Raw genomic sequence first — 18,510 nt, forward strand, 5'->3', positions numbered from 1 at the left:
AACTCATGTGTTGATTTAAGTATGTCTTAAATAGATCTTGTTTGTACAAAAGTCTCTTCTCATTGAAATATTGACGTTAGCAAATTACCTTAAGCCCCGCCCACTGAAAACACTTTGTTTTTCTGGAGATTAAATCTTGCTCATCATAACAACTCCCACTCTGCTGTGATTGGTCAAACATTAAGATTTGTTTTGCAGCGTCATATATATGGAATTCTCCAATGTAGTGACTTAGTGAAGCCATTATTACGTCATAATGGACTCTCGTAACCTCTCGTTCGCCTAGATTTCAGACAAACTTTATGAAGTAATAAGTTCAAAACGAGGTCATGATGAGGAACTTACTGCATCTTGGGAAGGAAGACTTCAAGACATCCAAGGAATTCTCAACATTTGAAACATATCAGGAGAGTTGGAGTTTCACATTAGTTAAAATATGAAAAAGGTCGATGTTTCACGACATGATTCAAAACACATTTTTACTTTACTTTGATACAAATTCTACAATTAAATTTTGTTTTGTGCCTTAAAAGTAAACTAATGTGAAAACTCTCCTGACTCACTCACGTGTTACAAATGTTGAATCTTCCTCTCAAAGATGCAGTAACTTCTCATCATGACCATGTTTTCAACTTATTACTTTTTAAAGTTGCTCTGAAATCTGTGCAAACAAGAGGTTACGAGAGTCCATTATGACGCAATAATGGCTTCACTCCTCCTCCAGGCAGCTGTCATCACGCCCTGCCTTGTGTATACAACAAGTCCCTTGGAGGTGGAGACTTCCGGGATTAATGTCGCCAAGTGAAAAACCTCAATGCTTGACCAATCACCGCAGAGTGGGCGTGGTTATGGAAAACAAGACTTAATCTCCAGAAAAACAAAGCCAGCTTAAATCACACTCCGCTTTGTTTATACAACGACACTTCCGTGATTGATGCAACAGAGGTCTATTTAAGACACACTTAACTCAACACATTAGTTTAACTTCGAAATAAAGTTGCTAATTCCTAAATGCTGAAAAACTTTGTCCCAATCTGTCCATGAAGAAACGTTTTGTATTGAACTTGTTGATAAAGGAGCTTTTATTTTGAAGTTCCAAACAGAATTACCTTAGATTTAGCCCCGGTTTATCTTCAAATCATCAAATTTGGCCCTCAAGAAAAAAAAAGTTTGGGCCCCCGCGAAACACGAAGATATTGAGCTGGAAGTACCTCAGTATTTAACCCATTAAAGTGGGAGGAGTTTTCCCAGAGACTCTTTTTGCTGATGAAGATCCTGATTAAGGAAGTTTCCTCAGCGTGATGATCTAAATTCTCTGTGTCTCCAGACGCTGAAGGATCCCACCCTGGCGGCCCGGAAAGACTTCCAGCGGGAGGCGGAGCTGCTGACCAACCTGCAGCACGAGCACATCGTCAAGTTCTACGGCGTGTGCGTGGACGGAGACCCTCTGATCATGGTCTTCGAGTACATGAAGCACGGAGATCTGAACAAGTTCCTGAGGTGAGTCGACACTTTTTCAAATGTATTTTAGATGAACTTCTTCTTCTGCGGGTCCAGATCAGGGACTCCAACATAAAAAAAGTGACCTCCTTAGAGCACGGACCCCGAGATGGAGCGAAGCCTTTGAGGTCCTGGACAGTGAGTGATGGATGAGTCTGTCCTGGCAGAGCCAACAATGTTTTCAGTGCGAAGTCACAAACACAGAATCTTGTCACAGAGTGGGTCCGGAGCGGCAGCACAAGTGTGTTCAGCAGTGATTGATAGATGAGACTGTCCTGGCAAAGCGACGCACTCGCGGACCCAGACGGAGGTTCGGGTTCGAGGTCTGTTCTCGGCTCACGAGCAGCTTCTCTTTGATTTAACTCCCTCTTCATTTGAAGCTACTTTAGTGTAAGTCACTTAATAAAAGTCTTGATTTCAGCAGCGTTGGTTTGAAAGAAGGCAGCTGTTCAAACTTCAGCAGAAGACAATTATACGTCTGCTAGTTAGAAACAACGATTAGACTCTGAGACAAACCTGTTGGAAAATGAGAGGAAATTTTATCACAAACTGGTATAAAAATCCAGATTTATTAAGTGATAATACTCATTTTTATGACTTAATAGTATATTTAATCGCCTCTCCAGACACTCAAGCACACTCAACCAGAAAAAGGAGGCGCAAAATAAACTTTAAAATGTAAATATCTGGAGATTTATACGGTTGAAGGTTCACTTCCAGCCAATCGCAACCTCAGTCCCTTTTGTGTGGAGTTTGATGCTTGCATAGGTTTACTCTGGGCACTCCGTTTTCTTCCCACAATCAAAACCCTAGAGTTTTGAATGAGTATTTTGAACTGTCTATCTTTGAACTTGATAGTCTCTATGTGCCTTGTGATTGACCGACAACCTGTCCAGGGTGTCCCCTCTCTCTTGCACAGGTCATCATGACCATGTTTTCAACGTAATACTTTATAAAGTTGCACTGAAATCTGGGCGAACGAGAGGTTACGAGTGTCCATTATGAAATAATAATGGCTTCACTCCTTCTCCTGCCAGCTGTAATCACGCCCGCTTTGTTTATAGGGAAGTCACTTGGAGGTGAAGACTTCCGGTATTGAATAGTGGTGACAAACCTCCATGTTTGACCAATCACAGCAGACTGGGCGGGGTTATGGTCAAAAAGATTTCATCTCCAGAAAAACAAAAATGTTTTATTTTAGTGATATTTTCTGATATATATATTTAAATGAAAATAGAGTTTTGTACAAACACACACTGATGATACAATAGAGTCGAACATCTATTTAAGACTCACTTAAATCAACACATTAGTTGAAATTTAAAGAAGAAAAAATAGAAAATCTCTACTTTAAACCTCATTTTATTAAAGCTTACGTATATACTTTCAAAAGATTAAAAAAGGTAAATAACAGAAACTATTTATTTTTATCCTAACAACATCTTATTTATTTATTAATATATTATATTAAATATATATTTCTGGTTTCAAACCTTGAGTGAAGTGAAGACTCTTCACCACATCATCAGGTCAGAGGTCACTCCATTAAGAGAACCAGGAACGCGGCCCTGACACAAATATCTCCTCAGGATTCGAGACGCGGAGCAGAAAGAGTACAATTCCGGGGGCAGCGGCGGCAGGAGATAGCGGGCGTTCTGGAGAGGAACCACCGACCTCGATAGCGAAGCCATATATATAATAGATGGCTCGTCTGCAAATCGCGTGCCCCACTTTCGCAAACACCGGCTAAAAAAAAATCTTGCTTTCGCTGGCGTTCCCGAAGCCACGCTTGGACGAGCAAACGAGCACCTGGAAATACATGCAGGGTCTGAGAGCGTCTCTGCGAGTCGAGTCGCCTCCACAGAACCTCTGCTCAACCTTTTTACAAACTCGTTGCCATGGAGAGTAAAGTTGCGAAACAAACGAGCTTCATTATGTTTGTTGTGGTGAGATATTATCTGCTCGTGTGTGTGTGTGTGTGTGTGTGTGTGTGTGTGTGTGTGTCCTTGTCTTATTTAGCTGCTAATTTCACTTCTGTAATTGTGTTTCCATTAGCATCTTGGCAGCGCTTCATCCTCCGAACACACACACAGACTTTTCATTAGCGCTAATGTCGCAGTCAGAACTGTAATTAGAAAAAAAGCGAAGGTGCAATTCCAGACGTTAAACACTGCTCTGGAGCTCGGAGGTGACGCCGAGGAGTCGGGTTTTTCGGGGGGGAGATCGAGACGTCGAAAAAATGTGGGTCAGAGCCGACAGACTGAGGTGGGAAGCTACTGATCTGACGCCGGCGTTGGTCGCGTCTGGTTCGTTTTCTCGGGTGAAAGCTGTTGAATCTGCTCTTTAATTACCAGGAAAAGTATTAATCACCGTTTCTTTCATTGAACTCTGAGCCGTGAACGATCTCTCTTGTGAACAACTGCTGCACAAACACACCAGCACTGGCCACGGATCTCATTGATTGTGTGTGTTTCTGTTTGTGTGTTGACCTGCAGTGTGTGTTTCTCTTTCTATGTTGCGGTGGTTTATACGAATGTGCTTCTACCATTGGAGTTTTTTCGTGTTTGCGTATGTTTATGTGTTTTATGTGCGTCATGTATTGTGTGTTTGCGTGTTTCTGTGTTTTTTTAGTCTGGTGTTTCTTTCTCTTGTGTATGTGTTGGGGTGACGTGTGTTCCTGTTTTTGTGTGTTTTCTATGGGTTGGGGTGATGTGTATTTGCATATTTCCGTGTTTTTTGTGGTGTGTGTTTCTGTTTGTGTGTTTTTAAGTCTGTTGTGTCTTTCCGTTGTGTTTGTGTTGGGGTGACGTGTGTTCCTGTTTTTGTATGTTTTCTATGGGTTGGGGTTATATCTGTTTGCATGTTTCCGTGTTTTTTTGGTGTGTGTTTCTGTTTGTGTCTTTTTTTGTTGTCTGGTCTGTCTTTCTGTTGTGTATGTGTTGGGGTGATGTGTGTTCCTGTTTTTGTGTGTTTTCTATGGGTTGGGGTGATGTGTGTTTGCATGTTTCCGTGTGTTTTTGTGTTGTGTGTTTCTGTTTGTGTGTCTTTCTCTTGTGTATGTTTTGGGCTGGTGTGTGTAACACATGTTTCCATGTTTGTGTGTCTTTTTTATGTGTTGGGCTGGTGTGGGTTCACATGTTTCTGTGTTTGGTTGTGTGTTGTGTATGTTGGGGTTGTTTCTGTGTTTGTGTTTGTTTTTATTTCTTTGACTGGTTTGTGTTGCAGTTTGTGCATGTTTCTCTGTTAGGTGGTGTGTGTTTTCTATCCGTGAGTATTTTTGTGTGTTGGAGTATTGTGTGTTCTATTGTGGTGATGTGTGTTTCTGTTTGCATGTGTGCTTGGAAGTTTTCGTTTTTGTGTGGTTTGTGTTGCAGTTTGTGAATTCTTCTGTGTTTGTGTCGAGTTTGTTTCTGTATGAATGGAGTGTGTGTTGGGACGTTGTGTGGTTTTTGTTGCTGTGTTCATGTCATACGTGTATGTGTTAATGTCTGTTTGGATGGTGTATTTCTGTGTCTGTAGTGTGAGTTTGTTTTCGTTTTTGTGTCAGTGTTAAGTTTTTTTTTTATGTTATGAGTTGCTGTGTGTTTCCGTGTGTATATATTTGTTGTGGCGTTGTGTTTGTGTCTATTGGGATGCATGTGTCTGTATTCAGGACGTAGGTTTGCTTTTATTTGGTTTTGTGTGGAGTTTTTATGTGTCTGTCTGGTTGTGTGTGTGTGTGTGTGTGTGTGTCTGTGTGTGTGTGTGTGGGTGTTTTGTGGGAAGGTTTGACCAGAAAATGACCATGTGTGTGTGTGTGTTGCTCTTCTGGGATAGGTGTGTTTGTGGGTCAGGTTTGACCAGAACACCACAGGAAGTTACAGATTATTTCTTGGCTTGACTTCAGTGAAGGTTCAGTACAAGTGTGTGTGTTTGTGTTTCTGGCTCACAACACACCGGGGGGATCATGAAGCCTCTAACATCTCATCCTGTCCTCCTCAGAGCCCACGGTCCTGATGCCATGATCCTGGTGGACGGGCAGCCGCTGCAGACCAACGGGGAGCTGGGTCTGTCTCAGATGCTGCACATCGCCAGCCAGATCGCGGGCGGGATGATCTACTTGGCGTCTCAACACTTCGTGCACCGCGACCTCGCCACCAGGAACTGCCTGGTGGGCAACGGCCTCCTGGTGAAGATCGGGGACTTTGGGATGTCGCGGGACATTTACAGCACAGACTATTACCGGGTAAGTCTCCCTCTAACCTGCTGGGACCGAGTCCCGGCTGCCCTTTTCTCGCTGATGTAGAATCATCTTTAGGGCGACGCGGGGATCCCAACGCCGTCACTGGCAGATGGAACATAGTTTTGATTTGGCAGGAAATGTCAACGAGTCCGTGGAGTCCCGTTCTCATAAGTGGCTGCGGTTCACCATTTTCCTTGACGGGGGAAGTCCAAAACCCCAGCAGGGTCGCTGCCGATGACTCATTTGCATCCGAAGTCTGGACCCAGCTGGGTTTGAAGTTGGCAACTTTATCTCCGACACATCCAGACCGTACGTGGCGCGGTCCTGTGGGTGCGCTCGGGTCCAAACGACCCCACACATCAATTTCATGTCCCGTTCGAGGAATATTATTTCAGCTTCCAAGAGCACTGACGCAGAGTCACGCAGTAAAAACAAGGAACGCATGGCAGGGCTGGGAATGGGAACCAGTGCCATGGCACCGGCCTCGACATAAACAGTAACCAGCGTGAGAAACAAAACACAACTTGGTGCTTTATGTTGATGTGGGTTTAATTTCCCCCAGCAGTCAAAGTTTGCAGGTAACTTTACATGTTTACGTTTCTTTAACGCCATGTTGGCTTGATTTGGAACTGGAACCACATTGAGATTTAATAAACCCATATCCATTAAACTTTGATCAATCCACGACTTTAAACAGAACTATAGCGCCATCTTGTAGTGTATCACTCAGATGACAGGAAAAAGAAGAATAAATCTACAGAAAATTAGCTCAGGTGCAGAAAATGACGTAAGTTTGAGTATCATAATGTCAATTTATACCTTAAATCTTATTTATTTTCTACTCGCCATCATGTCAACTAAGAGTCTGGATTATTTTCATAGTAATCTGTTCCTTTTTTAGAGTTATAGACAAAAAAAAGACCCTTAAAAACTTCAAAAAAAAAAATATAAATAAAAAAGTTTATATTTTAAGATTGTTTGTAGCAGAAGCTAAAAAGCTAAGATGCTACACAGAGACTGGACGCTAATCTATAGCAGTCATTGATCGTAACTTGATTTAAGCATCATAAACCTGTCATCTTCAACGGTGATGTATACGTGACAAAGCTTAAATTTGATGTTTTGATTTTCAACTTCTCCAAAATTAAACATTCATAAGTTGTGATAATTTTTGGTTAAGCAGTCTACATCCTGTGGATCTATGATCGTCAATGGGTGTAACTCTGTTTCAAAAATAACTAAAGATCTGTCTGTTAATGAAACTAATAACAAACGTGCATTCTAAAAAGGACTGAGTGTAGCTGTGATAATGAAGGATTACAAGGCAGACGAAGCGTTAAAAGCTGGAGGTTTGTTTCCTCCTTAATTACGCTGAGGGAATTTATTGTGAAGTTTAACTAACTCACCAGATTCAAGTGCAGCTCATTTGACTGTAGAAACCTGAACAACGGAGAGCTTGACTGAAGGCCAATATGGGATAATACAGCCTAAATCACCGTAAAGCTCTTGGAAGGCGACATGGCTGGAAGCGTGAGGCCACCTGCCAAGACAAAGAAGTTAGAGCCGGATTCTAATTGACTCCTTTTGCACGTCGTTTTCCTTCCGGGGTCACCACATTAAGTCCTCCACCTTCATCGATCTCGAGCGCCCTCAAGAGTCACACCTGTCCTCTTCATGTTCAAAACACCCTTGGACCTCATTGGTTGTCTCTTTCCCTGGTAAACCGGAGGCTGTTTGAGTCTTTTCCCAGAGAAACACTGGCACGAAAACCTCCACCTCAGAGAGGCCACTTGTCCTCGTGTCCCATATTTCCTGGAAGAGCCTGAGAACCGAGTTCACACATGATGGCTCAGGTGGCTCGAGATGGAGATTTTTAGATGAACTAATATATACATATTCATTATGACTTTAGACTTTCTTTTTATTGTCATTGCACAGAAAACACAGCAATGAAACTGGCAGCAAAATTGTGTCGCTTAGCAACCATTAAAAACACAGCAAAGTGAATGTATATATAAAAAGTATAAATATAAAAATAATAAGTTAAAAATAGTGCAATATAGTATAAACAGATAAATAAATAGCGTTTTAAATATTGCATATTATAATTAATGTATATAAAAGTATAAATATAAATAAGTTAATAATAGTGCAATATGTTATAAATAGAATAAATACATAATATTTTAAATAGTGCATAGCTCAAGTCATATTTTATTCAACAGTCTGATGGCCAGAAGAAAGAAGCTGTTTCTTAATCTTTCTGTTCTGCAGCGGATGCTGCGGAACCTTCTGCCAGATGCCAGGAGAGAGAACAGTCTATAGAGGGGGTGGGTGGAGTCAGTCAGAGTGTTTTTGCAATGTCCTGGATGGGAGAGGGGGAGAGACACCTTTCAGGAAGTGCAGGCGCTGCTGGGCTTTCTTCACCAGGGAGGTGGTGTGAAGTGTCCAGCTGAGGTCCTTTGTGATGTGCACCCCTAGGAACTTGGTGCTGCTGACGACAACCGCCGTTGTGCCGTTGATGAGGAGTGGTTCGTGGCTGGTTCGGGATCTTCTGAAGTCTATGATGATTTCTTTGGTCTTATCGACGTTCAGAAGCAGGTTGTTCACTTCACACCAGCCCACCAGGTGTTGCACCTCCTCTTATTATTCATATTAATGTTAAAGCTTTTCTCCCCAAGATGCAGTAGGTCCCTCATCAAGACCATGTTTTGAACCTATTACTTTATAAAGTTGCTCTGGAATCCGGGTGAACGAGAGGTTACGAGAGCGGAGTCCATTATGATGTAATAATGGCTTCACTCCTCCTCCAGCCAGCTGTAATCACGCCCCGCATTGTTTATACAACAATGTGGCAACTTCTCGGATTCATGACGCGGCGTGACAAACCGCCATGTTTGACCAATCAAAAGAGTGGGTGTGACTTTGGTCAACAAGATTTAATCTCTAGAAAAACAAAAAGTGTTTTCAGTGGGCGGGGCTTAAGATCCTTTTCTAACGTCAATATTTCAACTATCCACTCAAACTGGATTTCAATTTTGTTAATGAGAGAAATTCGTATACTTAATAAAAAATAAAACTTTGATAGATTATTTTGAACTACCCCATCTCAGAAGTAATGCTTGAAACTAGCAGGAAAACTACAAAATCAAACATGTTTTATCTGTAGCATTCGAACTCAATTTTATAAATTTCACATAAAAATAAAATCGGGCCTTCCTTGTCCACCATTTTGAATTTCCACTAACCTTAGACCGCCCATCCGATCGATCTACTTTCTTAGAGCTGAATGTATTTTTTCGACGAAAACAAATGAGCACCTGTTGCAGCGTGAACACCTCAACAGTTTGAACAAACTGTTTGTTTATTTATTCATGGTGAACATTTAGAGACTCATTTTTTGGCCCTGATGTCCGTGACACCACTTAAGAAAAACGTCATCATTCAAGCTGTCAATCATGAGATGGAATCGTCTGACGAATGAAATAAATTCACTGTTTTCAGAAAACGATAGCGTGGTGCGCCAGACTCAATTAGAGTTTAACTCCGGCTCTAAATCAAACAGGATTAAATTAGAACGACCTTGTGGGACCCGGAGTCCTTTCTTCCACATCTCAGAGATCACGGCCAGAGAAATTAAATCAGCCCTCATCATATATTGGATTTTGAGGAATTCTTCTGGGGGCGTACGTTCAAGTGTGACCCTCCAGGAGAGAGTGAAGGAAAAGGGAGGACGAGAGGATTGGAAACACTTGATTACGGCCGTCCTGATGAGAGGACACGCGTTCGGAGGAATTAGTCGCTTCCTGATTTCACGGCGGACGAGGGATGATTCACGATCGGATGAAGTCGCCGTTAAAAGGACAAAGTCACACAAGCGTCGAGAGAAGGTGGCGAACGGAGGAGAAGTGGCCGAAACAAGTACCTTTTTCTGGTTCTGGTCCCACTTTCGGTGGATTAATCTCCGCCAACGTGGACTGGGTTTGCTTTTTTTTGGCCGTTTAAATTTTCTCTTAGCCGTCGGTGAAATTCTTTCCCCTGTCCAAGAGTAACTTTGGCCGAGGTTCACGAGTGAGTGAAAGATGGATCTTGAGTGATGAGGATAATTTGTAGTGGTAAAGAAAGAGTTGAGCCAAAACTCCCAGCTGTGGTCACCAGTTTTTGTAGAGACTGAAAAATGGACCTAAAATAAGATGAAGTTCTGTCTCCAAAATCCAAGCAGGAACTATTTTCCCTAAAAAAAATGTTGAAATGTCATTCAAAACATTTAGTGGAATCAGCTCCAGTTTACCAAAAGTTGAAGCATGTCTCACTCCATCGTCCTAATCTGCCGAAGTCACTCACGCTCTTAACGAACCGGAATCAGACCCACCTGGCGTCGACTGTGTTCCGAGACCTGCACTAAAACCTTTTCAGGCGTTCCACTTGTCTGAAAAGCTTTTAAAGAATTAGGATGAGCCCCCTTCCTCCCACTTCATCTGCACGTCTGGCCAGGTACCGTCGCGTTGCCATGCAACAAGGCGCTCACGCTACACGGAATCAAAAAAAAAACTGGTTCATGAGTCACGGCGGACTACGACGTCTTCCACGCCAGCAGACGAAGCACTAAAAAAGCAGGCTCAAAGTCATAATGCAGCCGACGACGTGGAGGCTGATTTACAGCGCGGAGCCCCGGCAGACACCTCGTTTATTATGTGACGCGGGAGAAGAAACATAAATCCATCAAAGAGAAGCGGAGATGAAATTGTTTCCTGATAGCTTGTGGAGATAATTTCTTAATTAAAAGCTTCTGCAGAGAAGTAAAAGTGCAGCTTTGGACCAGAACGACACACATTTGGTTAACGCGACTTTCAAAGTCGATTAAAAACATTTTCGGGATTTCTACCGCGTTTTTAAAGGGCTTTATCTTAACTAGTCTGAAACCTCCATGGTGACCCGAATCATGACCAAAACTGTATTAAAATCAGAGACAACGAGATCAGATATAACGTCACTTGTACAAACACATTAAAGAAACACAGTAAACAATTTATTTCCAGGACGAGAATGCTATGATTGTCTGTTCTTTCTAAATCTTATTTTGACAGATTGACAGCATAAAGAAAAGTTATTTAAAAATAAAAGCTAAAAAAGGCGATGCTACCCAGAATTTGGGTTCTGACCCCACAGTTGAGAACCATAAAGACTTAATTCGTGGGCTGTGCTTTCCATTATGGACTATTCTCTGGGCCTTTTGTTATTAATAATCCTCCTTCCGTTTTTGGCCCTTTTCACACCTGCATCTTTGAGCGAATACAAATAAAAAATACATCCAAAGGTGCTGCTCGATTGGACTCACACTGTTATTATTTTTCTCACCAGAATATACATTTTTTCCATATGGAATGAATGGGACGAAGGTCAAAATAGTTGCAAACCTGCTACGTTTTTCCAACATCTCCTGCTCAGGCATACGTTCACGTAGAAACACCATTCAGACTTTAAAATGTAGATAAAAGTCCAAAATATCAACTTGGGATTGGACTCTTTTGTAGCTTTCATAGTTTTTTTTTCGTCATGAGGCAAAGCGCACAGCCCACTCTCAAGATTTGCCGGCGGGGAATTGTCTATTTATAAGATGTAGTCCAAATTTAAATTGTAAAATTTTAAACAAAAATGAATAAAGAAATAACTAAGAACTGTAAAAAAAAAACAATAATTTAAAACAGGTGTAATTATGTGATTATCCAAGAAGAAAATGTATTTATGTCACAGTACAGATTTGAATTCCAATCCGAATAAGGTCTATGAACTGGACCAGACGGCTGTTCCCATGGCTACAATGTGTATTGACAGAAGGGTTATCAGATCTAAAATATGAAGTAATTCACTTAAAACAGTAATGGTGAATGTAGGCTTACCTATGCTGAAAATTTAGGTGTGATAAGAGTATTTTCCAAAACATTTTGATGTAATCTGAATTTATCCTATTAGAATTGGAGATTGTCCTGGTAGAATTCCCAGTTGTCCTAGGACAGATTGGAATTCCAATTCCGATCCCAATACAGTAGTAGGATTCCAATCTGTAAAATTCCAATCTCTACTAGTAGAATTCCAGATGCTACTGGATTCCAATCTGTACTGTGACATATAAATGTATCTATATACATACATACATACAAGACATATATATGAATATTATATTGTTTATAACTTATTCAAATAATTTAAAAAAATACCCTGGAATACAAGCTGAACTTTTCAAGTTCCAAAAATATGTTCTAGACGTACTACAATATTGTTAAGATGGAAAACTCTCAAAGGTATTCGCCAAACTGAAAGCCCTGGGAATTAATCTTCTGTGGCGAGTCGATCTAATGTTGTCCATGAGAACTATAAGTACATACAATCGCTCCAAAAAACAATTCAAATCTCACCAAAAACGACATCCCTTCGCACACATTTTAATCAAACTGAGGATATTAAGGAACACACACACAAAAACAGGCACAACGGAATAAAGTTATTGTTGGTAGAAGTTCCTGTAATTAAACTGATAACAACAAATTCTAACTCTCATGAAATGACGAGTAAATACGTGAAGGATTATCAGAAGAAAGTCTGCAGCAGAAAATAAATTAAAGTTGAAGACTTGTCGGACGGAAGACGATATATTTAACACCTATTCGTTGTTTTTAATTCAACGGTAGAAACACGTCTCAGGGGGAAAGAACTGGTTGGACTGATATTTGTGTGGTTGCTAAGAGTCTATGATTCTCTCAGCAGATATCATTTTATTCTGCCACTAATTATTCATATTGACAGTGTCTTGTTGTTTCTCTGGCATCGCAGAAGCAATCTCCGGAAAGTAACGCTCGTGCCAAAGCATGTGCCAAGATAATTAAAGTTTGTTGATGTCGGAGAGGAACGTCAGATCGAGGCTGTCGCTAAAAACCTGTAGTGCGGAGCTTTTAGGGGTCAAGACCGAACACGGTCCAGGGACACGGGTTCCCTCAAGGCAGTCCAAGTTGCCCCCACTGTACAAAAACATAATTTAATTGATGACTATAATAGGCATAGAATAACATGAGACTTTCCCCGGTCCACATTATCTTGAACATATTCTGGGTCACCAGTTCTGGGTCTCCCCCTAGAACCCCTCTCAATGGTGGAAAGTCCAAAGCACAAGATGTCTGAGCCACTTCAAATAAGTTCACTTTTTTACCATGAGTATCTTACCAGGGGTGGATTTTATCTGATACCAGGGCCAAAAAGACTCTTTCATAAATATAAGATACTAGGGTGTAGACCTGCCAAGTTCTAGTCAAGTGTTGTTTGTGTTTAAACGTCTGTTTGTCTCTCACCAGGTGGGCGGACACACCATGCTACCTATCCGCTGGATGCCCCCCGAGAGCATCATGTACAGGAAGTTTACCACCGAGAGCGATGTCTGGAGCTTCGGAGTGATTCTGTGGGAGATCTTCACTTATGGAAAACAGCCATGGTTCCAACTGGCCAATAACGAGGTAATGGCAGCGAGTTAGTGCACGTTTTAAACTTTTGTAGAACTTCCTTGGTCAGACTTTTTAGGGCGCTGGCTACTGCACCATAACCATGGATCAGATCGGACCTCTAGTTCCCTCCTAGATAGACATTATCTGCATGGAAACACCTCCTTACTAGTTATAAAATGTATCTTCTTTGTAGGATACGTAAACACCAGAACTTGCATTTACTTGATTTGGTAATGGAACCATTTAGGATCAGTAAAGACAGAGGAACATCGTCCTGTCTTCTTCCACAGGGTCACAGGGTCACAGGGACACAGGCGCTTACGCTTTCAGCAGGTAGCCCCACACTTTCTTTGCCACAGCTAGATCACCTAGCTCTTCACGGGGTACCCCAAGTGGTTCCCAGACCAGCTGAGAGACATAATCGCTCCAGCGTGTCCTGAACCTTTGTCTTTTTTCATTGATTATTTATCGGTACATTAGACCAGAACATTGCCCATGTAAGTACCATTTCGGTCTGCCGTGTCATTTCCGTCCGGGCACTTACTACTTGATGAAGTCACATGCAACACAAACGCATTTTAAAACCGTTACTGTCCGTTACTGTGTCCTTTTACCTCTAATATTGATTTTTCTGTCACTAATGAATACGTTTCTAAAAAGACATTTGTCCAGGCACTTCCTACGTGAAGTCGCGGTCGGACCGAAATGGTATTTTCACCGTCTCTTAACCTAACCTGGTGTACTGAAGTTTCTTCCCCTGCACTCGTATGCTAGCTGTCAAATGATTTTAATAGAATATTTCCCTTAAAGGGTTATATAACAAGAGGAATCTGGCCACTAGCCTCCATTGCAACATAGACTTAACGTGTGAATCACTCACCGGTGACTGTTGGGGTCAACAGTCTAGGATGTCTTCCAATTAAATTCCACACCCCATTCATTTGACTGATCTTCACTGTTGAGATTTACCTAAAAAGAAATGTCTTTCCTCTCGCAGGTGATCGAGTGCATAACTCAGGGTCGGGTTCTGGAACGGCCCCGTCTCTGCCCCAAAGAAGTCTACGACATGATGCTTGGCTGCTGGCAGAGGGAGCCCCAACAGCGCCTCAACATTAAAGACATTCAGAAGCTGCTGTTCGCGATGATGAAGGCGACGCCCGTTTACTTGGATATACTCGGATGAAAGCGGAACACGCGGACGTAGCTCAGACTAGATTACAATTTGGACAGAACCGTGGATCTGGAGTGTGGATTGCCTTCAATGGACGATCAAGGCTGCATTGACAGCATGGAAATGAGCTGATGGAACTTGACTGCCTGACAGTTCATGGGCAGTGCTTGAAGATCGGAATGAGCCGGACTTTATTGTAACGCATTATAATCAAAGGAATTGTCTCAGCTTGTGCCCATGGAAACGGTCTGGTCCTGTCTTGTTTGGTCTCACTGGTGACAAAACTGGCTGTTAAGACTGGACTGGAGTTACCAGACGCCGCTTTAGTTGGATTATTACCCTCATAAGTAAGACACTGACTTTTTCACGCCCTCATTTGGACGCCCTAAAAATCCCTTGTGACCATTTAGGCGTAATTTATTCTAATCTGTCCATTTTTTAAGTGTCTTGATTATGTTCACCCTGAGAGCGGTCCTGCTGTTATTGTCCATCGCAACCTCATCTCAATTATGTCATTGAAACATTCCATTAGACTTCAACTGAACTGCCATTAACAGTCATGAAAGAACTGCCATCAATCAATCATCCTTTTTTCCACCCACTGTTGTAGCTGAAGCAGGTTCTGTTGGGTCCAAGTTTGGTCCATTGCAAACCAAGACTGCACGTGGTGACTTCTGTAGTCCAGAAGGCTTTGACAAATTAAGGGAATTCATAAGCCTAAAATGATCAGTACTTAAATGCATTACAGTGACATTCAATGGGATGTTCCAGGCAGTGACGAATTCCAAATTCTTAAAGCAGCATTTTAAGGAAACGTACGACTAATGTGTACTATTAAGGACTAACAGTTGCTTGAGTGAGCCTCTAAAGTTGTGACCTATTCCATACTGATCCCCATTATAGCAGTGTTAGTTTTTAGAAGTGTAAAAACAGAAAAGGTGTAACTATCTACAAGGGACAGGAACAACAATACCCTCCTTGGTGTTGTGGGTCAAGGAGCAGGTTTGGAAAAGGATTCCACCCTTCATGTTAGAATTGGTTTCTGCTTCGAGTGGTATAATCTGTTGTGGTTGTCCAGGGACACGTTTACAGTGCCAGGCCGAGTGAACCTTGGTGTGCTTTAACAAGCCTTGACTAGATCATTCTGACCCTGGTTCCACTCAGATTGATGATTCCCAAGACTCCCAACACACTGAACAATGAAATCTCCTTGTTCTAGGTGTGACTACTGTAGTGGTTCCTCTCACCAGACACAGCTACAACATTCAGGAAAACTGAAAAATGCTTAACACACGAAAAATGTAAAAAAAATAAAAAAAAGGGTGGGTCACCAGCACACTTCTTATTAAAATAACTAGATGCTATTAAGGTGCAATGTTTGCTTAAAGGCTTGATAATGAACGGAACATTTAAAAAGAATTGCCAGCATTTGGAAGCCACTTAAAAAACATCACCGTGATTAGAACCTTTACACCGGAACCTGTAGCACCAGAATTTCATCACTGCCACATCAAACAGCTCAACAAATCATCAGGTGTCGCACAATCTGTGTATGAGTAAAACATGGTTTACAAATCAGAATTTAAAAAATAACTCCAGATTTTACTCAACTTATACCAGGCGCCACAGTGACCCCCAGTGTCAGTCTTGGCTAAAGGTATCCTTCAACTCTTGGACTCTGTTGGTTGGCTCTCTTGTCATCACTGGAAAAATGGGAATTGTTGAGCACCATCTTTGGTTCTTGAAATTTGGCATTTCGTCCCATCGTTTTTTCGTTTATTCAAGGGTACTCTGGACTTTTAGTATCATCTGACGGTGTCCGGGATCCATTTCCTGCGCCACAACAAAAGAACCTATTTAAACCTGAAAGAGAGAAAACCACCTTCCTTCAAATTATATTCATAAATCGGTTCCAAAGACACCAGAAAAATGATGGACTCCTGGTTTGAGATGTTCCCAACTGGGTGGTTCTCGATTCTTTCTGGTTGATTTTGGATATATTTGTATCGATAACACCAAAGAATGCTTTCCGGCGAAGGGAATCTAGAGGTTCCCGAAGGCTGGTAGGAGTCAGAAACTCCAAGTCTATACTCTTCACGTCCCCTTGAAACGATTATGTCATCGACAAAACTCATTGAATAGGTGCTTAACACCTTTTGGAAATATATTGATATCTAGGACCAATTTCCAGTGAACCACATCCAGATTCTAATCAGGGTATACAAAGGTTCCTCAAGGGCCAATCAGGGTATTCTTGTGGATACTTGTGGAAACTCTTTCTGATGTTCTTTAAAAAGAGTCATTTATTTTAGAAAGGAAGGACTCATACACAGATTCCACCATCTTATTTCCCTTGCATGACGTCACTCATTTTGTGAAAACCTTCATTTGACCCTACTCCAGAACCGGCCGGTATATTCCCCCTTCGACCGCCTGCTGCCATAGAATCGGACCTAAGTGCCTCCTTCTCTTCTCTCTAAATACTGGAAACTCAAAAGTTGTCTTTTTCAAAACAATAGAGCACTATTAAATATTGTTTACCTGCTTATCGCTGTTGTCGAGAAAATCAACCCCCTTTTTTTTTTGTTATGAGCACTCGATGTACCGCAAAACGTGTTTAAACGACAGTGGGGATTTTAAAAAAAAACAAAAAAAAAGAAGCTTTTGTAAACAGCTTGTCAAGAATGTAAACTCCCGAACAAGGTTCCGCTTTTCTACTCACGTTCTATTTTTTATTTATTTGGATCTACGAAGAGGACCTCTGTCGAAGCCATCGGAACACTCCGCCACCAGGTCGTCGTGGGATTTAACTTCGTCGCAACAGAAAAACTTTTACGTTCCTTTAATAGAAAAAAAGAAGAAAAAAAAGAATGTATATACTGTAAATCTCTCGAGATGTTAACTTATTTGTTTTTTTTCCTCCCGATCTTTGATTTTCGAGCTTCTTGATGTGTTGCTAAAGTGAAAGCCAATAGATATTTTGATAATACTTCGAATGTTGACATCGACAATGAGTTTAGACTTTGTTGCGTCTTCTGGTCGATGGTTTGGCTTCAACGTTGAGAGTCAAGAGAGACGACGAGTTCCTTCAATGTTTGCTCTGGATCTTATTTCATTCATCGTTTGAAAAGACAGATGAGTTGTGTCACAGTTAAAAAGGTTAAACACGGGAAAATCCTTGAGTGACCCACGTCTGCTTAAACGTGGAGGATTCGGTCTCTTTCAGTGAATCCATCTCGTCCATTTCCACTCTTCCTGTTACGTCTTCTAAAGTTGCTGAGTCACGGCCGAAGGCGAGGTGGTTCATTGGTAAGAGGACTCCGGTTTCCTCCCACAGTCCAAAAACATACAGAGGCTGATTAATGACTCTAAATTGAGTGAGAATCAGGAGGTAAATGAATAGTTGTTTGTCTAAACATGTCCTCTGCAATAGGCTATAAACCTGGTCAGGGTGTCCCCTTCCTCTAAACCCCGAATAGCTGGGATGGATTTCAAAACCCCACAAGGAGATAAGTTTGCACCAGCGATCCCTCTGGTGGAGACGATTTGAACTCCCCCCCCCTCCCCCAAAGATGGTTGATATTGACCCATGAGTTGTGGATCCACCTCCATGACTCGTGGGTTAAAAGAACGATCCTCGTCTCTCTTGACTCTTTTCATCGGAGCCGTTTGACTCTTCGGCATCTCGCGTGTCCGTCCGTCCGACTCATGTATTCTCGCGTCCGTCTGGTGTCCATCATAATAACTCATGACTCGGGTTTATAACTGTATCATTTGACTCTTATATAACGTCTTTCTAAGAAGCTCAAGTGTGACGAACTGTTTGGGAAGTTGCACTGTGTGATTCTGACACAATAAAGGTTCATCTTGAAAAACAACAGTTATTGGCAACAATTATTCCACCAGCTGACGGTTTTTTTGCATCTGAATCCGGGCGTCGAGATGAGTTTGACGGCGGCTGCGGCTGAGCGCGGTGTGTCCTGACACGAGCGGGTGGAGAGGCGACCTCGGGGAAATGAGTCTCTGTCAGGGCAGGTCGACCAATTTGCTCAGGAGGGGAAGTGTGTGTGTGTGTGTGTGTGTGTGTGTGTGTGTGTGTGTGTGTGTGTGTGTGTGTGTGTGTG

The 18,510-nt window shown here is 41.9% G+C and overlaps 1 protein-coding gene across 2 annotated transcripts in view; it reads left to right on the forward strand.

Annotated features, from left to right (window-relative positions):
- ntrk3a (neurotrophic tyrosine kinase, receptor, type 3a) overlaps positions 1–18,247 on the forward strand; it is a 128,496-nt gene extending 110,249 nt beyond the window's left edge. For both annotated transcript variants that reach the window (XM_087796925.1, XM_087796926.1), the window contains exons 15-18: positions 1,328–1,500; positions 5,482–5,725; positions 13,069–13,227; positions 14,213–18,247. In XM_087796925.1, the coding sequence (XP_087653051.1) occupies positions 1,328–1,500; positions 5,482–5,725; positions 13,069–13,227; positions 14,213–14,398 (762 nt within the window). In that variant the 3' untranslated portion in view covers positions 14,399–18,247. The remainder of the gene's footprint in view (positions 1–1,327; positions 1,501–5,481; positions 5,726–13,068; positions 13,228–14,212) is intronic.
- The last annotated feature ends 263 nt before the right edge of the window (positions 18,248–18,510 follow it).

This window comes from Callionymus lyra, chromosome 8 (assembly GCF_982586985.1).
Source record: "Callionymus lyra chromosome 8, fCalLyr1.hap1.1, whole genome shotgun sequence".
Lineage (NCBI taxonomy): Eukaryota > Metazoa > Chordata > Actinopteri > Syngnathiformes > Callionymidae > Callionymus > Callionymus lyra.